A 19,619-nucleotide genomic window follows, 5' to 3' on the forward strand; every position below is an offset into this window, starting at 1 on the left:
CTCTTGCTATGTCCGTTAATCCCTGGAGCACAGCATCCCCTCTGGAGAGAGGCGGCTCCCATCTGGAGAGGGCAATTCTCTGGAACAGGGGACAGCTGTGAGCTCCTAGCAGCCAGCGCCCACAGCAGCTAGGGGAAGGGGGCCAGGGAAAGGGGAGCTGGGTAGGGCTCCAACTGGTATCTGCATCCATGTAGACCAGTGAAATTGTCCGATGCTCTGAAAGGAAGAGAATTTGTCTCTACCCAGGGATGATTTCTCAGATATTGAACATCTGTCATGGCATGGGCACGGACCCATCAACCCCAATGGCTGGCTGTAAAACGTGGCCACAGCTACACCAGGGGATACCAGCCGACTGTCATCCCTCTGAGAAGGGATGATACCATGCAGTAAGCCCTGTAGTGGTTGCTCTGGGAACATCACTTGACCGAATCCTCAGAAGCGTCCTGCACTACAACCATCACGCCCATTTTACTACAGAACAGCCTAAGACTTGGGGACATGAGGCAGCTCGGCCAAAATCAAACAGCCCAGGAAATAACAGACAAAGGACTTGCACTCGCATCTGACTGGCTCCAAAGCCAGTAAAAATTTCTACCCTGCCTCACTGGCTTGAAAGAGATTGAGAAAGAAAGCAAGCAAAAGAGCCCTGCTTCCAAGAGACAGGAGTGTCCCTTGGTGATGCTGGGATCATGATTTTATTATGTTCAGAGGGGAATGAAAGGGACAGGAAACAAGCAATGTGTGATCTCCTGTCATGTCAAGAGACGTTCTTTTCAGAGAAATGTACATTTCACGGAATCAATATGCTCCGAAGCCTCAGGAAGCCAATGAAGACATACAGCCCCGACCCCTGCATGTGGAAGCTCTGTTACGACAGACAAGAGAAATTAAATTGAATCATCTGGAGCAAGTAGGTTGTAAACATTCAATATTAATGATCCATTTCAGTCCCAAAGAACCTTGGGCTTTGCCCAGCTGTGTGCTCCATTGTTAAAAGACTGACTGGTCCCGAGATGGGAATTCCTCGCCCTTCCTGCCTTCAGATGATGACAGAACCTGGGACCCTCTGCAGGACCAGACAGAGAGTAAATACTTTGTGTGCCATCCGATCTCTGTTGCAACAACTCAGTTCTGCAGTTATCACTCAAAAGTAGCCACGGACAATACAGAAGTGAATGAGCAAGGCTGTGTTCCAATAAAACTTTATTGACAAAAATGGGCGGCCAAATGGATTTGTCCCTTGGGCTATCGTTTGCTGATCCCTGCCTATCTTCTCCTTGGCATTTTCGGGTACAGCAATGTGTGCAGTCTGCATGCTGGGCCATTTCCTGACTTGGATTTTTTGTCTCTTACCTCAGGGCCACTGGTTATGGGAGGGTCAGGTGACAGAGCTGAGAGGGCATGATACGAATTCACGCGCACAAACTAAACCAGGTAACACAAGTACTAGGTTGAGCACATGACACTGCCGGTGTTCAACTTTTTTTTTCCCTTCAGCTAAGATAGCAGAAGAGATGATTTATTGTACACGTGTTACATTCAGCCACCAATGAAAACAGAATGAGCCCCAAAAGTCACAGGTCCAGGGCAAAGGACTGAAAGGGACTGTTTTGGTATAAGCAAGGTCTCAAAGGTAGTCACTGCGGGGCGCCTGGGTGGCTCAGTCGGTTAAGTGTTTGACTCTTGATCTCAGCTCAGGTCTTGATCTCAGAGTTAAGCCCCACATTGGGCTCCACGCTGGGTATGGAAACTATTTTTAAAAAGGGGGAGTGGTCATTGCCTTGGGATGGTGATGGATGTTATTGATCCATTGAATCAAGTTCTAGAAAGTAAGCATTCAGTCCAACAATTTGTAACAGCGTCCCTGCCCCTGGCTTTCCTTATTTCTGCTTCTGTGGCACAAACTGGCACTTTATTTGGACCTCTGCCTCCTCCTTCTTTTTCAATTCAGCCTGTGCATTTGCTTCTTCCTCCACTTGGCTCTCATGGTTCAGAGGTTTCCAAGAAGATGGTGCTAAGGCTGAGAGCTCAACTTTTTTTTTTTAAAATCAATGTTTAAACTTTTCATTTTACAATGGTTTCAGGAAAATGGTGAAGATAGTATATAGAGTTCCCATGTGTCCCACTTATTAATTTATTATCATTAATATTATTATTAACTAAAATCCATATCTATTCAGACTTTCTTAGTTTTTACCTAATGTCCTTTTCTTTTCTATGCCAGGATACCACGTTGATGACCTTGACACTTCCAGGGAATACTGGTCAGGTGTTTTGTTAGAATGTCCCTTGACCGGGATTTGTCTGATATTTTTCTCATTAGATGAGACTTGTGTGTTTTGAGGAGAAAGTTTGCAGAGGAAGTCTCAATGACATCACCTTGTATCAAGGGTTTGTACTCTCGAGATGACTTATCGCTGTTGACCTGACCCTGACCACTGGGCTGAGGTTGTGTTAGGTTTCTTCACTACTCTTCTGTCTCCCCCTTTTCACACAGTCCCCTTTGAAAGAAGTCATTACGAGAAGTCAACGCTTGGGGAGTGGGGGTTATCGTCCATCTCCTGGAGGGTGAAGGAGCTACGTAAATTTGGAATTCTATTACAAGACGGATTTGTCTCTTCTCCACCATTTATTTACTCTTCAATCATTTATTTATGTCAATACAGAATCATAGGTACTTATTTTATATTTTGGATTATAATCCGATGCTACTTTATCTTGTTGTTCAGACTATTCTGGCTTTGACCATTGGGAGCTCGTTCAGTTGGCTCTTGTGTCCCTGGGGAATGCCCCCATCAATGTGGCATTTTGTTTTGCTTTGTTTAGGACTCCCTTTTATGCTAAAGGAAAGCAAAGGAAGTCAGAAAGCACCTACTTTCTAACCCTGCAGGATGCTCCTGGCTCATCTTATGTATTTCCTACCCCTGTTCTAGAATTAGACATTTCCCAAGGAGTCCGCATTCCTTTTATTGGAGAGTGGTGTTTATTAGAGAATGAAGATCTGGGCACTAGGTGTTGGTTACTACTGGGATGGCATTCCTTCTAGCCACCCCCTCAGCTGAAAGAGCAGGGTGCTAACCTATGTGTATGCACATACGAATAAATATTTCTCCATGCAGCCATCTGTATATATGAAGGTAAACATGAGTTCATACTGTGTCTCCAACTCTGATTCATTCCCACATGGATCATTCTAGCTCTTTGTAGCCTATCTGTCACCTTCTATTTCAACAATGAGAAACCTACCTCCCGCCATTCACTTGTTTAATTTCAGTATACATGTATGGTGGTTTGGCTATTCAGCCATTTTTGACCTATAAAAATGGTAGTTTCATATGGCTCATCCTAAAGGAAGAAAAGCATGAGTTGCTGACATGGTCTCTATATCAGTCCATGTGGACTGATCATGACCAGTATTATTACTAATGAGTACTCACTCATTCATCACTGAGTGGATGGTGTACCAACCACTCGCCCGCTATCCTCTCCTGGATTTCTCCTACCTCAGAAGCCACTTCTTCTTGGTCTCTTTGGCATTTCCTTCCTCCTGCCCATCCTCTGAAGATTAAACGAACCCAGGGCATGGCCTCTTTGGTGTTCCTCAAACTCACGAAGCTCATTTCCTCTTCAGGGCCTTTGCAGTTACAGACCCCTCCACCTGATCAGCTCTTCCTGCAGATCGTGGCACAAGTAACCCCGTTCCTTCAGGACTCAGCTTAAATGTCACCTCCTCAGAGGCCTTCCCTGATACCAGTCATCCCCCACCACATCACCTGTTCCACTTTTTTTAATAACACTCATCATTATCCAAGGAATCTCATTTACTTGTTCTTTACCCCTCCCTTCTTCCATCAGCATTCCGCTTTAGGAGAGTTGAGGCCTGCTTGTTCTTTCTCACCCCTAAATCCCCAGTACACAGAGCAGTGCCAGGCACAGGCTAGATGCTCAGTTAATACATGACTCCCCCTAAAGATCAAACCTTACAAAGTGCCCACTAGACTAGAGGTCAGCAAACCTTTCCGAGAAAGGGCCTGATAGTAAGTATTTTAGGCTTTGTAGGCCGTACAGTCTTTGCTACAACGCCTCACCTCTGCCATTGTAGGGCAAAAAAAAAAGCCATGGACAATCTGTACATGAACAGGGATGGCTGTATTCCCATGATGTTTTATTTGCAAACACAGGAGGCAAACCAGATTTGGCCCAGGGCCATAGTTTGCTGACCCCTGCAACTCACCTAATCCAAGTCTTAAAGCTCATATTCCTATGTGAACAGATCTTTGCCGTTATAACTAAGTATCAATTATCACTCAGGTGAGGCATTCCTGCAAGTATACAAGGAAAGAAGCATTTTTAGTAGGCAGCAAAATGTTCTTTCTCCCTATTCCTGCCCACCCAGCCCAGGAAAAGGAGGCAAGAGAGGCCCATCCCAACTGTGACCAGTCAGCAGCTGTTGGCCACCACTTCCTCTCGGTTCAAAGAGCCATCGCACGGTGAAAATGCAGCAGCTATGGACCTCCTTCCTCTTGCCAGCGGCTCCCCTGAAGAGACTAGACAGGGAGAGGCAGCCATCAGTCTCCGGAGGCCTGGATTCTGCATGGATCTGGGAACCACTTGTTCTAATGCATTCATCTGTTTTACAAAATCTTCAAATTCCAAAAAGCAAATGCATGTGAGACTGATGTTTTCATCTACACAATGGAACAGTGAAAACAATTTCATCCATCCAAAAGGATATGTAAACAGGTGGCATCTTAAATGACCCAGGTGTTCATTACAGCAGGAGTGCAGTTAAAATGTTCATGATCTAAACATGATCCCACCGTTGTGTCATGAAGCATAAACACCTTCTCCCACTGACAGGCGGGCTGGTAGAGGTCACATCCTACCTTCCCCCACTCCACAAAGTTCTAGGGCTGGAAAGGAGCCTCCTGGCCCCTAGCACACAGTAGGTCCACAGTTAGATTAATTTCTCCCTCCTCTCTGTCATGATAATGTCTTGGTCATTTTGCCAATGAAAAGATAACGCCCCAAATCGTTGAGTGACTTCAACCAGGCCTTGTCATCAAGTCTTAAAAAAAGTGGAGCTGGGGGACACCTGGGTGGCTCAGTAGTTAAGCGTCTGCCTTCAGCTCAGGGCATGATCCCAGAGTCCTGGGATCGAGCCCCGCATCGGGCTCCTCCGCTAGGAGCCTGCTTCTTCCTCTCCCACTCCCCCTGCTTGTGTTCCCTCTCTTGCTGGCCGTCTCTCTGTGTCAAATAAATAAATAAAATCTTTAAAAAAAGAAAGAAAGGCATGATGTAGGCGTGGCTCGGGTCTGCCAGGCCCCAGCAATTCTGTAGTTTGCCCCTTCCCCAGGACTGACACCGGTTGCCTCAAGATGAAGTTCTCTTTCTGTTGGTCCTACAAATGGGGATGATGTATGGCCTGACACTGCTGGGTGACTATCTCCCATAGAAGCACGACAGATCGGCAGAAGTCAAAGACCAGCTTCCCAGATTCCCCTCACAGTTAACTGTTGTCCTGTGTGCCTAGAGCCTGCCCCTGCCTGAGGGAGAGCCGTGACTGAGCAAACGGCCAGGGGCCTGGTTTACACGTCTGTCAGTTTCCACAGACAGAGCCCATCTTGGAGTCCTGCCCATACAGCCTTGATGGAGCAAAGAGCAAGGTCAACACAGAAAGGCAAGCAGAGCCAGGAGACTAAGACAGACCCTGGATCCAGCCATGTCTAAAGGCTGGATTTCTCAATTACATGATCAATGAGATGGCCCATGTTACTTAAGCTAGTTGGAGTTATCTTTTACTTGAAACCAAAAGAGCCTGGACTAACACACAAGCGCATCAGTTTGTGGGGAGTCTCTCAGTCACTGACCATCCGTGGAACAGTTCTGGCTATGCAACACTGCAGAACAAGTTACCCCAAAACTTAGAGGCCTAATACGATCATGTACAGTACTCACAGATTCTGTGGGTCAGGATTTGGGAGGCACTCAGCCCGGCAGCACTCATTTGGGGTCTCTGAAGTGGCCGAGTCAGGTGTCAGCTGGGGCCGCATCATCCAAAGGCTTGACTGGGGCTGGAGGGTCACTTCCAAGGTGCCCCACGCAGGTGGCTGGGAGGCTGGATGGGCTACTGACCACAAGGTTCAGCTCCTGTCCACAGGACTGCATGAGGACCCTCACGCAAGGCAGGTAGGCTGGCTGCACCCAGAGCCAAAGTGGGAGGCACAACGCCTCTCCTGACCAAGCCTGAGAAGTCAACATCACTCCCCATTTCTGCCTCATTCCATTGACAATACCAGGCCAGTCCCAGTTCAGCATAGGAAGGGACCACATAGGGTCACTGGGGCCCCTCTTGAGGCTGGTACCCATCCCAAGCACCTACTACATGCCGGGGGCTGGACACGCAGGTCAATGAGATACGGTCCTCAGCGCTCATGCACACTCAGACTCAGGCTCAACGGAATGCAACCACTTTGTCCCCCAAGTCCTGACCAACTCTTCCCATCGGGAGGCTCCAGCTTTTAAGGAAAGGGAAATCCTATTAAGGAACTGGATTTAGTCTCAGTGTCCTTCTCTGTGAAATGGGAATGAAGCATGTATGCCCCACAAGGTCATGAATATCGAATGAACCACGCACGTGGAGGGTGTAGCGCAGTGCCCGGCACACGGTGGCCACTCAAGGACGGCTGGTCTTTCCTGCCGGTGCTCTTCCCCCAGGACGGCACTCACGCACCTTGGCCTACGCTCGTCAATCTTCCTTCCTCCCAGGGAGACAGGTCAGAGTTAACACAAGACTGCCTCTTCCCTCTGCCTGCCTGAGGCAGCCGCCACCCCTCCTCCTCCAGCGCACCTTCGGCCCTTCCCATCCCCCCACACCCTCGCTGGTGGCTTGATAACATTCAAAACAAGAAAACCCACAAGAGCCAAGGGAAGCCCGCACCTGAGAATGATGCTTCCCTGAAGGTCTTTGGGGTGTCCTCAGTGAAGTTTTATCGCCACTTCAGTAAGCAAAAATGTGCAAGCAGTGGAAGTGAAGAACCCACCGTTTTGGACTTTAAAAAAATTTGCCAGGGGGGGAAAAAATTCTCGGGGAACTTTGGTCCCATTCAAAACCCTCTAACACCATTAAGCTGTCCACCTCCCAGGGCGAATTGGAGGAATTCTGTCCTGAGAATGCCCGAAAATGAGAAAATCACAAACAGAATAAGCCCACCTTTCAAATGGACTGAGAAATGCATCCGTTTTCTACCCCCACCCTGAGCAGAACCCTTGAGAAGCGCCGGCGTCTCCGGGTGACCCGCAGCCAGTGGCGGGGGAACACTGCCACTTACCGGCAGCAGCCGGAACTGGCTGGACGTAGTGACATTTAGTAGTATCTTCCACAAGCTCTTAACCTTTACACCATGTCAATAAAAAGCCCCATTAACATTTAAAAGGGATGTTTCTGGGTGTCCACTTGGAATAGGAGTTAGAAAACACTCCAAGAATTGGATTATGTAGCTCAACTGTCCCATATCTCAGAGAGTTGACTTCCTGCCACGGTAAAAGAGCAAACCCAGGAGGGGTGTCTGGGTGACTCCATGGGTGAAGCGTCGGACTCCTGATTTTTGCTCAGGTCATGATCTCAGAGTTGTGAGATCAAGCCCCATATCAGGCTCCACACTGAGCATGAAGCCTGCTTCAGATTCAATCCCTCTCCCTCTGCCTCCCCTCGCTTGCTTGTGTTCTCTCTCTTCCTAAGAAAGAAGGAAAAAAGCAAACTCATGACATGGCAAACAGCCAAAAGCCACCAGCTAGACATGTGGCGGCTCTGCAGGTAGCCAAGATCAGGGAATCCACCGGCTGACCTTCTGCACTGGCAAGTGACATGCAACAAGACCTTGCACTCTCTTTTTCCTCTCTCCATTCCCTATCCTTCCAGACTTAAACATCACATCCAGGAAGCTCTGTAAGCCCTCAGGGGTATCAGACCTCTGCTCTGTGCCCCCAGACCCCCACGGCCACTTGAGCTTCCTCTGCCAGTAGGCCCTCAGGTCACCACACGGCCCTTGTCCCCTGAGCGGCCGGTCTTCCACTCAGTGATGGGTGTGTTCTGTGAAGGTAGGCACCTGTGCCCGCCGATCCGTGCAAGCATGCACGCGCTCATTCACTGCTTACACATGCTCAGTACACGCCAAGCCTGGGATACAAGAAACGAAGCAGACGTGGTCCCGTCCTGAGTGTCACCGACTCCCCCCACCTTCATACCCCCAGTGCCAGTCAACTGCAGCACTCAGTACATGCTCTGACTTCCTGCGGATCCCTTATGCAAACGCACAGGCTTCAAGCCTCACCCATCCCACAGATGCATTCTGTTCAGTTTGTGCTGTTATTTAATAAACTGAATTTGTCGCAAACATTTAAAACTCCAGTTTCACCCAAAACATTGTCTTTCTGGCTTCTCTAGAACTTGAACGCACATTCCGACAGCGCACCGGTGAACTGGAGCCCAGATGCTCGGGCTCCTTTAGACGGGGTGGGCACACGCCTCATGTTGCCACAAATCCTTCCCTCCTTTTCTCCTATGGCTGAGACCAAAGCCAGCTGCTGTGGGCCACCTCCCCCTTGCTGAGGACTTTCCTGCCCCGGCCCTTCACTCAGGACCTGTGTGCCCCTCAAGGCATCTGTTTATGACCCCTGCTTTATGCCACTGTCACCAAAGAGATACATCCGAGATCAGCTACAACACACATGAATGGGCGGCTTTATTGATTTTTACCTCCTCACAAGCCCTCCTAGTAGTAGTTACAGGTTGTGCAGTTTCCAGCAGGGATCTCAGACGCAGAGGGAGGTTAAGGGACAAGGCAAATCCGACAGGTCCTTCATTAGCGGACCGAAAACCTGTGTTTACTGGAATTCTAGAAAATGAACGCTAAAGAATAAGAGATACATTCTCACACCACTAGCACAGCTTAAATACTTTTTGACAAAAAATATTAATAATAAATTATCTTCAACTCAGAAAATAAATTGTGCTCAGCAGAGTGACAGGAGGGTCCATTCATTGCATTGCACTGAGGGACTGGACGGGGGGGGGGGAGGGCAGGCCCGGGCAGCGAGGGCGATGGCAGCATGGGGCAGACAGCTCGCGCTGAGCTCAGTCGAACGCACGCTTGACGCCAAGGGTGGGTGGTGGCCCCTTGGTGGTGGCCTGTCCTGAATGAGATTCACCTGCCCCTCTTCCTCCTCACGTCCGCCTTGTCTTCTGTTTCTTGGCTTGTCTCTTTGCGTCTTCTGGGCCGCTACTGTCAGAGGCTGTCTGACCAAGAGCTCGGACGCCCTGCAGTCGACTTGTCAACTGCAACAGCAAGGGGATGAGCTAGAAAAAGAGAGAGAGGGTGAGGGGGGGCGGTGCCAGGAGAACACTTCTGCCCAGGAGGACACTGGAGTCTCACGTCAGTACACCTCCTTCCTCTGCCAGGGCACCACCCAGGTTCAAGACAAAGCTGAGACCGTTGCACCGGGAGGATCAGCAGTGACCGGCAACTGAGGATTAGGGAAGATGTCACAAGAGGTCTGTGGCCTTGAAAGGAGGCCTGGGATTTGACAAAGCACAGCACCCTTTCTTGATAAAAACCCTCAACAAAGTAGGGCTGGAGGGAACATATCTCAACATCATTAAAGCCATATATGAAAGACCCACAGCTGATATCATCCTCAATTGGGAAAAACTGAGAGCTTTCCCTCTACGGGCAGGAATAAGGCAGGGATGTCCACTCTCACCACTTCTATTCAACATGGCACTGGAACTCTTAGCCACAGCAATCAGACAACGAGGAAAAAAAAAAAAAAGGCATCCAAATCGGCAAGGAAGAGGTCAAACTTACACTATTCGCAGATGACATGATACTCTATGTAGAAAACCCAAAAGGCTCCACCACAAAATTGCTAGAACAGGTAAACAAATTCAGTAAAGTCACAGGATACAAAATCAATGTACAGAAATCTGTTGCGTTTCTATACTCCAATAACGAAGCAGCAGAAAGAGAAATCAAGGCATCTACTCCATTTACAACTGTACCAAACACCATAAGATATCTAGGAATAAACCTAACCAAAGAGATAAAAGACCTGTACCTGAAAACTATAGAACACTTATAAAAGAAACTGAAGAGGACACAAAGAAACGAAAAAACATCCCATGCTCATGGATTGGAAGAACAAATATTGTTAAAATGTCTACACTACCTAAAGCAATCTATACATTTAATGCAACCCCTATCAAAGTATCACCAGCATTTTTCACAGAGCAAAAACGAACAATCCTAAAATTTATAGGGAACCACAAAAGACCCCGAATAGCCAAAGCAATCCTGAAAAAGAAAAGCAAAGCTGGTGGCATCACAATTCCAGACTTCAAGCCGTATTACAAAGCTGTAATCATCAAGACAGTATGGTACTGGATCAATGGAGCAGAATAGAGAACCCAGAAACAGACCCTCAATTCTATGGTCAACTAATCTTCGACAAAGCAGAAAAGACTATCCAATGGGAAGAAGAATGTCTCTTCAACAAATGGTGTTGGAAAAACTGGACAGCCACACGCAGGAGAACGAAAAACTGGAACCATTCTCTTACACCATCACAAAAAATAAGCTCAGAATGGATGAAAGACCTAAACATGAGACAGGAAACCATCAAACTCCTGGAGGAGAACACAGGCAGCAACCTCTCTGACTTCGGCCAAAGCAACTTCTTGCTACACACGTCTCCAAAGGCAAGGGAAACAAAAGCAAAAATGAACTCCTGGGACTTTATCAGGATAAAAAGCTTCTGCACAGCAAAGGAAACAGTCAACAGAACTAAAAGCCAACCTAACGAATGAGAGAACATATTAGCAAATGACATATCTACTAAAGGGCTAGTATCCAAAAATCTACAAAGAACTTATCAAACTCAACACCCAAAAAACAAATAATTCAGTTAAGAAATGCGCAGAAGACACGAACAGACATTTTTCCAAAGAAGACATCCAGATGGCCAACAGACACATAAAAAGATCCTTAACATCATCAAGGCATACAAATCAAAACTACAATGAGATATCACCTCACACCAGTCGAATGGCTAAAATTAACACAGGAAACAACAGGTGTTGGGGAGGATGCGGAGAAAGGGGAACCCTCATGCACTGTTGGTGGGAATGCAAACAGGTGCAGCCACTCTGGGGAACAGTATGGAGGTTCCTCAAAAGTCAAAAATAGAGCTACCCTATGACCCAGCAGCTATACTACTAGGTATTTTACCAAAGAGGTACAAGCACCCCGCTGTTTATGGCAGCATCAACAATAGCCAAATTATGGAAGCAGCCCAAGCGTCTGTCAACTGATGAATGGATACACACACACACACACACACACACACACACACACACACACACACGGAATACTACTCAGCCATCAAAAAGAATGAAATCTTGCCATTTGCAACAACATGGATGGATCTAGAGGGTGTAACGCTAAGTGAAATCAGTCAGAGAAAGACCAATACCGTATGATTTCACTCATATGTGGAATTTAAGAAACAAAACAGATGACCATGGGAAAAAAAGAGAGGCAAACCAAGAAAGAGACTCTTAACTATAGAGAACACATTGAGGGTTGCTAGAGGGGAGGCTGCTGGGGGAATGGGTGAAACAGGTAATGGGGATCACTTGTGATGAGCACTAGGTGTTATGTGCAACTGAAGAATCACTAAATTCTATACCTGAAATGAATATTACACTATATATTAACTAACTAGAATTTAAATAAATACTTGAAACATTAAAAAATAATAATAAACTAAAGAAAGAAAGAAAGAAAGAAAGAAGAAAGAAAAGAAAAGAAAAGAAAAGAAAAAAGAAAAGAAAAGAAAAGAAAAAAAGAAAAAGAAAAAGAAAGGAAGAAAGACAGGGGACAGGACTTGAGGCCTTCACAGACCCTTCCGGCCCCGAAACATGCTAACTTCTGTAACACGGGCCCCCTCCCAGCTGTGTGGGAGGGCACTGCCCAGCACATGGCACTTTCTCACCAGGCCTCTGGGTTTCCTACCTTATCATGGTTGTAGCCAGCCAACAGGACAAGCAGCGTCAGAGGCAGGGCGATGTAGGACCCCTGTGCGATGTCTTGCTCAGGAAGTTTCCTCTGCAGACACCAAGAGTACCGTTGCTGCTTTACCATCTCTCCGCTCCCCTGCCACCCACCACCCCGCAGCCCACCCGGCCCACCTGGCCAGGATCCCAGCACCCCACGTGACCCAGCTCTTGCTCTCCACAGGCAGCAAGGGTAGTGACCTGGGTACATTTTCAGGTGAATCCTCTGCTACCCAAACTCTCCCGGCTGCTCTCTGCTGCTCTGGGGCAGACAGATGCCGGTAACAAGGCCTATTTCCTCCCCTACCTGAGCAAAGCAAGCACTGTGGAGAGCAGGCAATTCCCGTGGCTGAGAAGGGCCACCTTGTGCCGAGTCCCAGCCACACACAGGGGCTCTTTCCTACAAAGGAGTACTGGGAACATACCATGCTAGGCTCAGGCGCACAGTGACAAAGGAGCTGGTCCCAGAGATTAGCCCCAGTGAGGAGGAGGCAAGGTGCCACTTGTGTCCCAGTGGCCATTCGCCCCTTCTTCCAAAAGAACCCCCAACCTTCATCTGGGCCATCAGACTACACACACTTCCCGGCCTCCCTTGTAGCTGGGACAGCCACGGAATTCTGGCCGAGGCTATATGAACGCCAAGTGTTCGGTAACACATCCGGGCTGTTCCCTAAAAGCAGTGGTGTGTCCTCCCCTCCTGCTTGCCAGGCATGCCATCTGTGAGAAGGGGGAGATGCTAGGCAATGGCAAAGCCCCAAGAGAGGGGGAGGTTGGGTCCCTGATACTATCCCTGGACTGCTCGGTCCTGGATGCTGAAAGACAAGCTTCCATCTTCCTAAAGCCCCTGAGATTTTGGGTCTCTGTACTAGCAAACAAACCTGCACCCTAGCTCACTCCACCCCCACAAAGGAAACAAATACATGGAAACTTTCAGATAATGATAGAACAAGTTAAGGGCACAGAGTACTGATTTTCAAAGTATTGTCTGGGAACTCCCTTTCAGGAGATCTTCAAGGTAAAACTATTTTCATAACAACGCTATCGTGTCTTTTTCATGTTCGTGCTCTCACAAGTGAACAGTGGACTGTTTCAGAAGCTACGTGTGATGACATCGTCACTCTGACAGCTAATGGAATATAATAAATAAAGATAGATTACACACATATAAACTAAAACTCTCTCAGATTCTCAACAACTCTGAACAGTTGGTAATAGGGTCTTGCAACCAAAATATCTAAGAGTGTCTGGGCTGGAGAATGACTATGGGGCCATTTTACTCGAGACGGTTGAGGCAGAATGGGATGGTCTCTTAAAAGTCAAAGAATCAGGATGGGAGCAGATTTCCACCTCTGGAAACTGCCTACTCCTGGATTATCTGACATGTCTTGGATCCCAGCACATTTTCCCCGGAAATAAATACTTAATGGGGACGCTGCAGAGGGATGAAGACAACAAGGCTCAAGTCTCGGGTCTGGCCACGTGACCTTGGGCAATCACGGGAAGCCTCAGTTCATTCACTATTAAGTGGCACTGATCCGAACAGCACCTACTGCAGGGGAATGTGAGGTTCAAAGAGATCAGCTACGTAAAATGCCAAGCAGCGCATGAAATACTGAGTAAAAAAATCAATGATGTGGTTCAGTCTGCACGTCAACAGAAGAGTAAAGCAGAGTCCTTACGCAGGCCTTCATAAATTCACAGTGCTGAGCCACCCACCGGGAAGCTATAGTGTTCTAGAAACCATGTGATGTAAGACAAACCACCTCATTCTGAGTCCCAGCTCTGCTGATTAATCGCGGGGAGGTCACTTATTCTCTCTGAGCTTCTGTAAAAGGAACGGCACGTCCCAACAAGGCCTGTTGTAGGGATCAGCAGTGAATCCCTTGCACGGGCCTGGCAGGAGTGGGCATGCCCTGCACGTGTCACTTGGCACCCTGGTCCCACATGCAACAAAGTGACAGACGCATTCCTGGCAGTTGCTGTGGGGCATGGTGGCTGCTTGGCTGCCACCCAGCAGCATGTCTGTTCCCACCACCAGCTGCCCAAGTGTCTCCCTGGATTCAGATGAGTCTCCTGGCGGGGGCCCTAGGGAATGTCACAGACAGTCACCATTGGTGCCCTTTACAGGGACCCCCTGCTCTCACTGGGCTGGCAATGTGCCTCCACGCAGGGACAGATGGTTCCCTGCATGCTCCTCTCTTCGGCACCTTCTAACCAGGTCTCCACTATGGGGAACGAGGAAAGTGCTTCCTCCTGGAGTCATCAGAAAAACTCTTTACTTCAGGTAAGATCATATTTGCCAAGTCACTGAGCACAAGCCCCTCATCAGAGATGCCCAGAAAGCAGAAGAGCTGTGTTCAAATCCTAGCTGTGCTGTGCACAAGCCGGTGACCTAGACTGCTTAGTCTCTCCTTGGGTCTCACCTCTAGATGGCGGAAAATAATTCTTACCTACCTCCCACCTAGGATGGCACAAAATGGTAACCTGATTGCAAGGGGGAAAGATAAATTTGGAATTATTCTTCACACCCTACACCAAGAAAAACTCCAAATGGATAGAGATGGAAATGTACAAAAGGAAACCATGCAAGTATCAGAGGAAAAAGAAATTCCTCTAAAAACTGGGAATGGGGGAGACTTTCCGCTATGACTCAAAATTCAGAAGCAATAAGGAAAAGACTGACACATTTAACATAAAAAATAAAACAAACGTTTGCATAATGAAATGAAAAATGATAAAATGAAAAAACAAATTGGGAAAATAGGTACAACATATCTCACAAGGGGTGAGAATCCCTCCTAGACAAAGGGCTTCCAAAACAGATGAAAAAGACCAACAATCTAGAAAAAACTCAACACTTTCCAGAAGGGGAACAAAAAAAATGATTCTTAACCACGTGGAAGGATGAGAAATGCAGAGGACAGCCACGTGGAGGTACCATTTCTCATCCACCAGACTGCAAAAATTCTTTACTTCGACCACATACTCTGTTGGGGAAAGGGGCGCTCTCATACATCGCTGGTGGGAATGCAAACAGGACAGCCCCATGGAGGGGAGGCGGCCCCATCCAGCAAGATTCCAGATGAACGACCCTGTGATCCAGCAACTCTACTTCTCGAGAGTCCATTCCAAAGATGGACAAGCATTCAAACACATGCACGCACACGGCCGATCACTAACGGGTTATTTGTAACAGCAGGAAACCAGCAATAACCCCAAAGTCCATCTGGCAGGGGCTGCCCGAACATACTACGGACGGCCACACAGAGGAGCGCTATGTAACGCAGCCGCTAAAAAGGACCAAGGAGTAGCTAATGCTCCTCTGCACACAGCTTTTTTAAAAAACAGAACTCTGACTCTTCACGCTGGAAAGGCCTCCGACGGTGACCAGGGCAGTAGCTCGGGGGCCGGACTTCTGTTTTACTACCTACCTGTGCGTTTAATCCTCAGGTGACTCCACCGCATGCCGGCTTTGGGAGGCACTGGTCTAAGTAACTATCTCATGAATGTGTGTTTTGTTCGTTCCGTTGTTTTTTAGTCTGTTTGCTACAGGATCCAATGAGGTCTACATATTGCAAGCAGCTGATAAAACAAGCAAGTTTTGGGGCGCCTGGGTGGCTTCGTCAGTTAACCGTCTGCCTTCGGCTCAGGTCGTGATCTCAGGTTCCTGGGATCGAGCCCCATGTTGGGCTCCCTGCTCATCGGGGAGTCTGCTTCTCTCTCCATCTCCCCTCCCCCTGCTTGTACTCTCTCTCTCTTCCTCTCTCTCAAATAAATAAAATCTTTTTTAAAAAATGAAGAAAAAAATAAAATAACAGAAATTCTTAAAACGGGCAAGTTTCTTTTAATCTACAGGTATCCCACCCATCTGTGTGGGTTTTTTCTTTTTCTCTCTTGCAATTTGTCAAATAAATCAAGTTCCAGGTTAATGTCCCACAGTTTCCCACAACCTATACTTTGTTGATCCCTGAGGCATCCTTTATATGCTCTTGCGTCCTCTCTACTTCCTGTAAACTGGCACCTGGTTCTAGAAGTTGGGGCACGTCAGGTGTCCCGTGCCTCCTGCTGAAGGACCACAACACCCCCCATCATGACAACATGGTGACCCTTCTCCCAAAGTCACACCTGAGCCGCTGACCTAAACACATCCCCTGCCCTCACTGACAGCTTCCTCCTCAGAGGGAAATGAAGGCATCAGCACTTCAGAAAGCAGACAAGCATTTAGGGAAATACAGAATGCAAAAGGGACCCGAAGTTGGGGGCCCTCAAACAGCTGTCCTCCCTCCGCTAATAACCCCGGAGCACGGGTTGTGCGGTTTTCCTTCTCTTGCCGCCCCGATCGGCTGTTTCTAAACTCCCCCTTTTCCTTACCGTGGGATTAAAAATCAGGGTGATGTGTTTATGGTAGCCCACCGCCGTGAAAGAAACCTGAGGCAAGACGTAGTCATACTGGGACCTGGGGAGCGTGGAGTCCAACAGCACGACGTAGTTCTGTGCACAAGCAAAAGTAAGTCACTTTTATAAAGGACTTTATGCTTTTATAGAAATCCCCAAGTTCACACATCCAAACCAAGGTCAGCAACTTCAGAGCAGGAACCTCAGTGGGCTATTCCATCAGTGACAACCGTGTGTCCCCGGCACCTCAGAGACGGCGTCGTCTGATAGAGCTTTCAAAGCCTGGGGCACTGCTGTATGAGTATATTCAACAGCGACATAATTGTGGTCCTTTGAGGATCCGACTTTATGAAACATAGAAAGTTATTACGAGCCATTTCTGATGAGGGAAATACATGATCCAAGTGAGCAGACTGCTTTCAATCCAAAATGAGGTTGACTTTTAAGGGACGATACTTAAGTGGCTCATTAGCCAGCAAGTTCTAAGAACACCGCATCTCTGGAATGGTACCGGTGGCGGTCACAGCCCTGCGTGCGGAGCCCCAGCTGCATGCTAGGCACCATGAGCACTGCACGAGGCAGACGCTGCTCTGCTCTCAGCCATGGACAAGGTCAGGCTTACTGCTCCCACCTCACAGTGGGCGGTGAGCCCAGGTGGAGTCTGACCCTGAAGCCCATGTGGGTTCCACAGAGCGGTGCTGCCTACGGTGGCGATTACAAAGGGCATCTCGAGAAATGGGGAGCAACTCCAAATGTCCACTGGAACCTATTTCATTATTTTACAGCCATTTACATTTACATTTGCAGCCATTTCATGCCAAAAAAGGGCCACAGTTTATCATCCCTGGGGCAGGTGGTAAGAAGCCAAGACAGGGAACGTCATATGTAGGTTCACTACTGTCAAACACATGCCAGGCCCACGAGGAAAGAATCGAATTCTTTGCAAAGTTTGCTCTCACCATGACAACTACAATAGCTTGCTGTGTCCAAATACACTTGATAATAAACATTCTATAATCAGTAAATGATGTCCACCGTTAAGGCTTTGGTTAAATATTACAGCATTTCCTGTATTATAGACTATCGTGCAACCATGAAAAACCACGTTATAAAGGTTTAATGATGGGGAAAAGATTTCTGATATATTCTTCACTGAAAAGTGCAGACTATAAAACAACATACAAAAGAGTCCCAGCCTTGCATTATTAAAACAAATATACGTGTGAGTTTATATTTACACACACACAATGAAAAAAGACCAAACAATACCTATCAGCATGTGAACAGGGTTCTTTCTAGATGATGGGATTATATCTGATTCCACTCCCCCCACCAAAAAATCTCCTGGCATGGATGTGCACCATTTTTGTAAACAGAAAAAGAGCAAATTAAGAAAAAATAAACCTTACAGAGCCCAACCTCCTTTGATTCAGAGAGCATGTGGACCGTTTCCGCAAAGAGGTATGAGGGGGTGGGGAAACGAGAGAAGTCTTTCCCTAAACTCAGAAGTGGAGTTACTCAGATGAAGACCCCAGCTGGAACGCAGCCACAGGTCTTCGTTACCTGGCCATCTCTGAGCAGCGGCGGGAAGTGGAAGAAGAGGGACTGGCCCAGGGAAACCGTCTGCATTGGGCTGTCAAGGTTTTCACTTTTATAAAGCTTTACCTGGAGGGCAGAACACAAAGCAGGGCATGCTTTTGAAATTAAAACACAATAACCATTTCCTTTCAAACACTTCGCTTCTTCCTCGGGATGGCTTATTTCTTGGGTGGGGCAGTGGGGGGGGGGGGAGAAGGCTCTTTGGCAACGTGGTTATTGGACAGAGAAACCACCTGCCCCCGGCCGGAATACATAATGCGTTCCCCCATCCCCTGAGACTCACAGTTCTGTGACCTGCATAGAAATGCTACGATTTTAAAATCGATTCTGGCAACTCAGGTTAATGCTTAAGATGGTAAGTAGTTAGTATAACGATACTATGAAGAGGAGTAGCTTCCACTACAGCTACAAATGCCGGGCAAGCAACAGGCATGTTACACATTCGTCGTCACCAACCCTGGCTCTGGAAGGCGTCACCACTAGCCGACGGGAGGCCCCGAGCCTGCACCACCTAAAAAGTGGCACAATTTACATGTGGTGGCGCCTGGGGCTCAACCCACATCACTAAGGGTCCGGCCCACCTGGCACAGCCTCTCCATATGCTGTACCCTCAACCCCACGAGAATTCCTTAAGCTCAAAACACATTCCCCTTTGGCATTTGGTTGTCCAGGCTGCTTCCAGAAGCAGTTCAGTCCTGTTTCTAGCCTTTCTCGTTGGCCTGTCTCATTCTCATGACAAGCAGTGGAACAGGCAAAGGAGGTACAGTCCTGGCTGAGGCTGAAGGCTCTGGGGGCTCCTCCCTGCACCTGCCACAGGAGAAAGTCACAGTCGTCCTCCCCAGGGCCCAAGCTAACACTTTTATATAGAACAGACAACTCATGGGTGTTTTCCGAAAATGAAAGTCACAGACTGAAGGCCAATGGGTCACATCCAAGACCACGTATGTGTTCTTGTGCCCTATATGGCGCTCTGAGCAAATCTGAATTCATTGCCTATGTTTAAAAACCAGGTGATTTCAAGTAACTATAACTTCCAGCTTCTCTGGAAAATTGGGAAGTGATTCCAACCCTGGGCCAGGATTCCAACAGGACAACAATCACATGGAGACAGGGAGGGGTGCCATCCCCTCCCATCTGCTCCAGTTTGCCCCACAGCCCACCCAGTCCGCTTCGCTCTGGCCCTGCCCGCCTGGCCCCCATAGACAACATGCTTGCAAACCTGGAAGGAAGAGCAAGTTAAGAGGTGAGTTAAAACCTCAGCGCACATTCTCAGCCATTTCAAAAGTGTCATCGTGGATAAAATTACAAGCACCTCTGAGAAACACACTCCCATGGCAATTCACGGACATTTTTTAAGGGATCCTCGAGCAGGGTATAAACATTTCATCAACTGCAGACAAGATTTGGTTAGGACCTGAAGAGATCTTGACAGGTCACTGAGTCCCAACTCCTGTGTTTCACAGAGGAGGAAACCACAGTCCACGAGAATGGAGTGACTACCCGTGGCAGC

The 19,619-nt window shown here is 47.9% G+C and overlaps 1 protein-coding gene across 1 annotated transcript in view; it reads right to left on the reverse strand.

Annotated features, from left to right (window-relative positions):
- Positions 1-8,718: 8,718 nt before the first annotated feature.
- Positions 8,719-19,619, reverse strand: part of LOC100464689 (nodal modulator 1) — a 65,936-nt gene continuing 55,035 nt past the window's right edge. Inside the window, exons 28-31 of the mRNA XM_034670321.1 lie at positions 18,074-18,175; positions 16,487-16,606; positions 12,075-12,167; positions 8,719-9,361 (exon numbers count right to left, since the gene is read on the reverse strand). Of these exons, the coding sequence (XP_034526212.1) occupies positions 9,230-9,361; positions 12,075-12,167; positions 16,487-16,606; positions 18,074-18,175 (447 nt within the window). The 3' untranslated portion in view covers positions 8,719-9,229. The remainder of the gene's footprint in view (positions 9,362-12,074; positions 12,168-16,486; positions 16,607-18,073; positions 18,176-19,619) is intronic.

Source organism: Ailuropoda melanoleuca, chromosome 10 (assembly GCF_002007445.2).
Source record: "Ailuropoda melanoleuca isolate Jingjing chromosome 10, ASM200744v2, whole genome shotgun sequence".
Classification (NCBI taxonomy): Eukaryota; Metazoa; Chordata; class Mammalia; order Carnivora; family Ursidae; genus Ailuropoda; species Ailuropoda melanoleuca.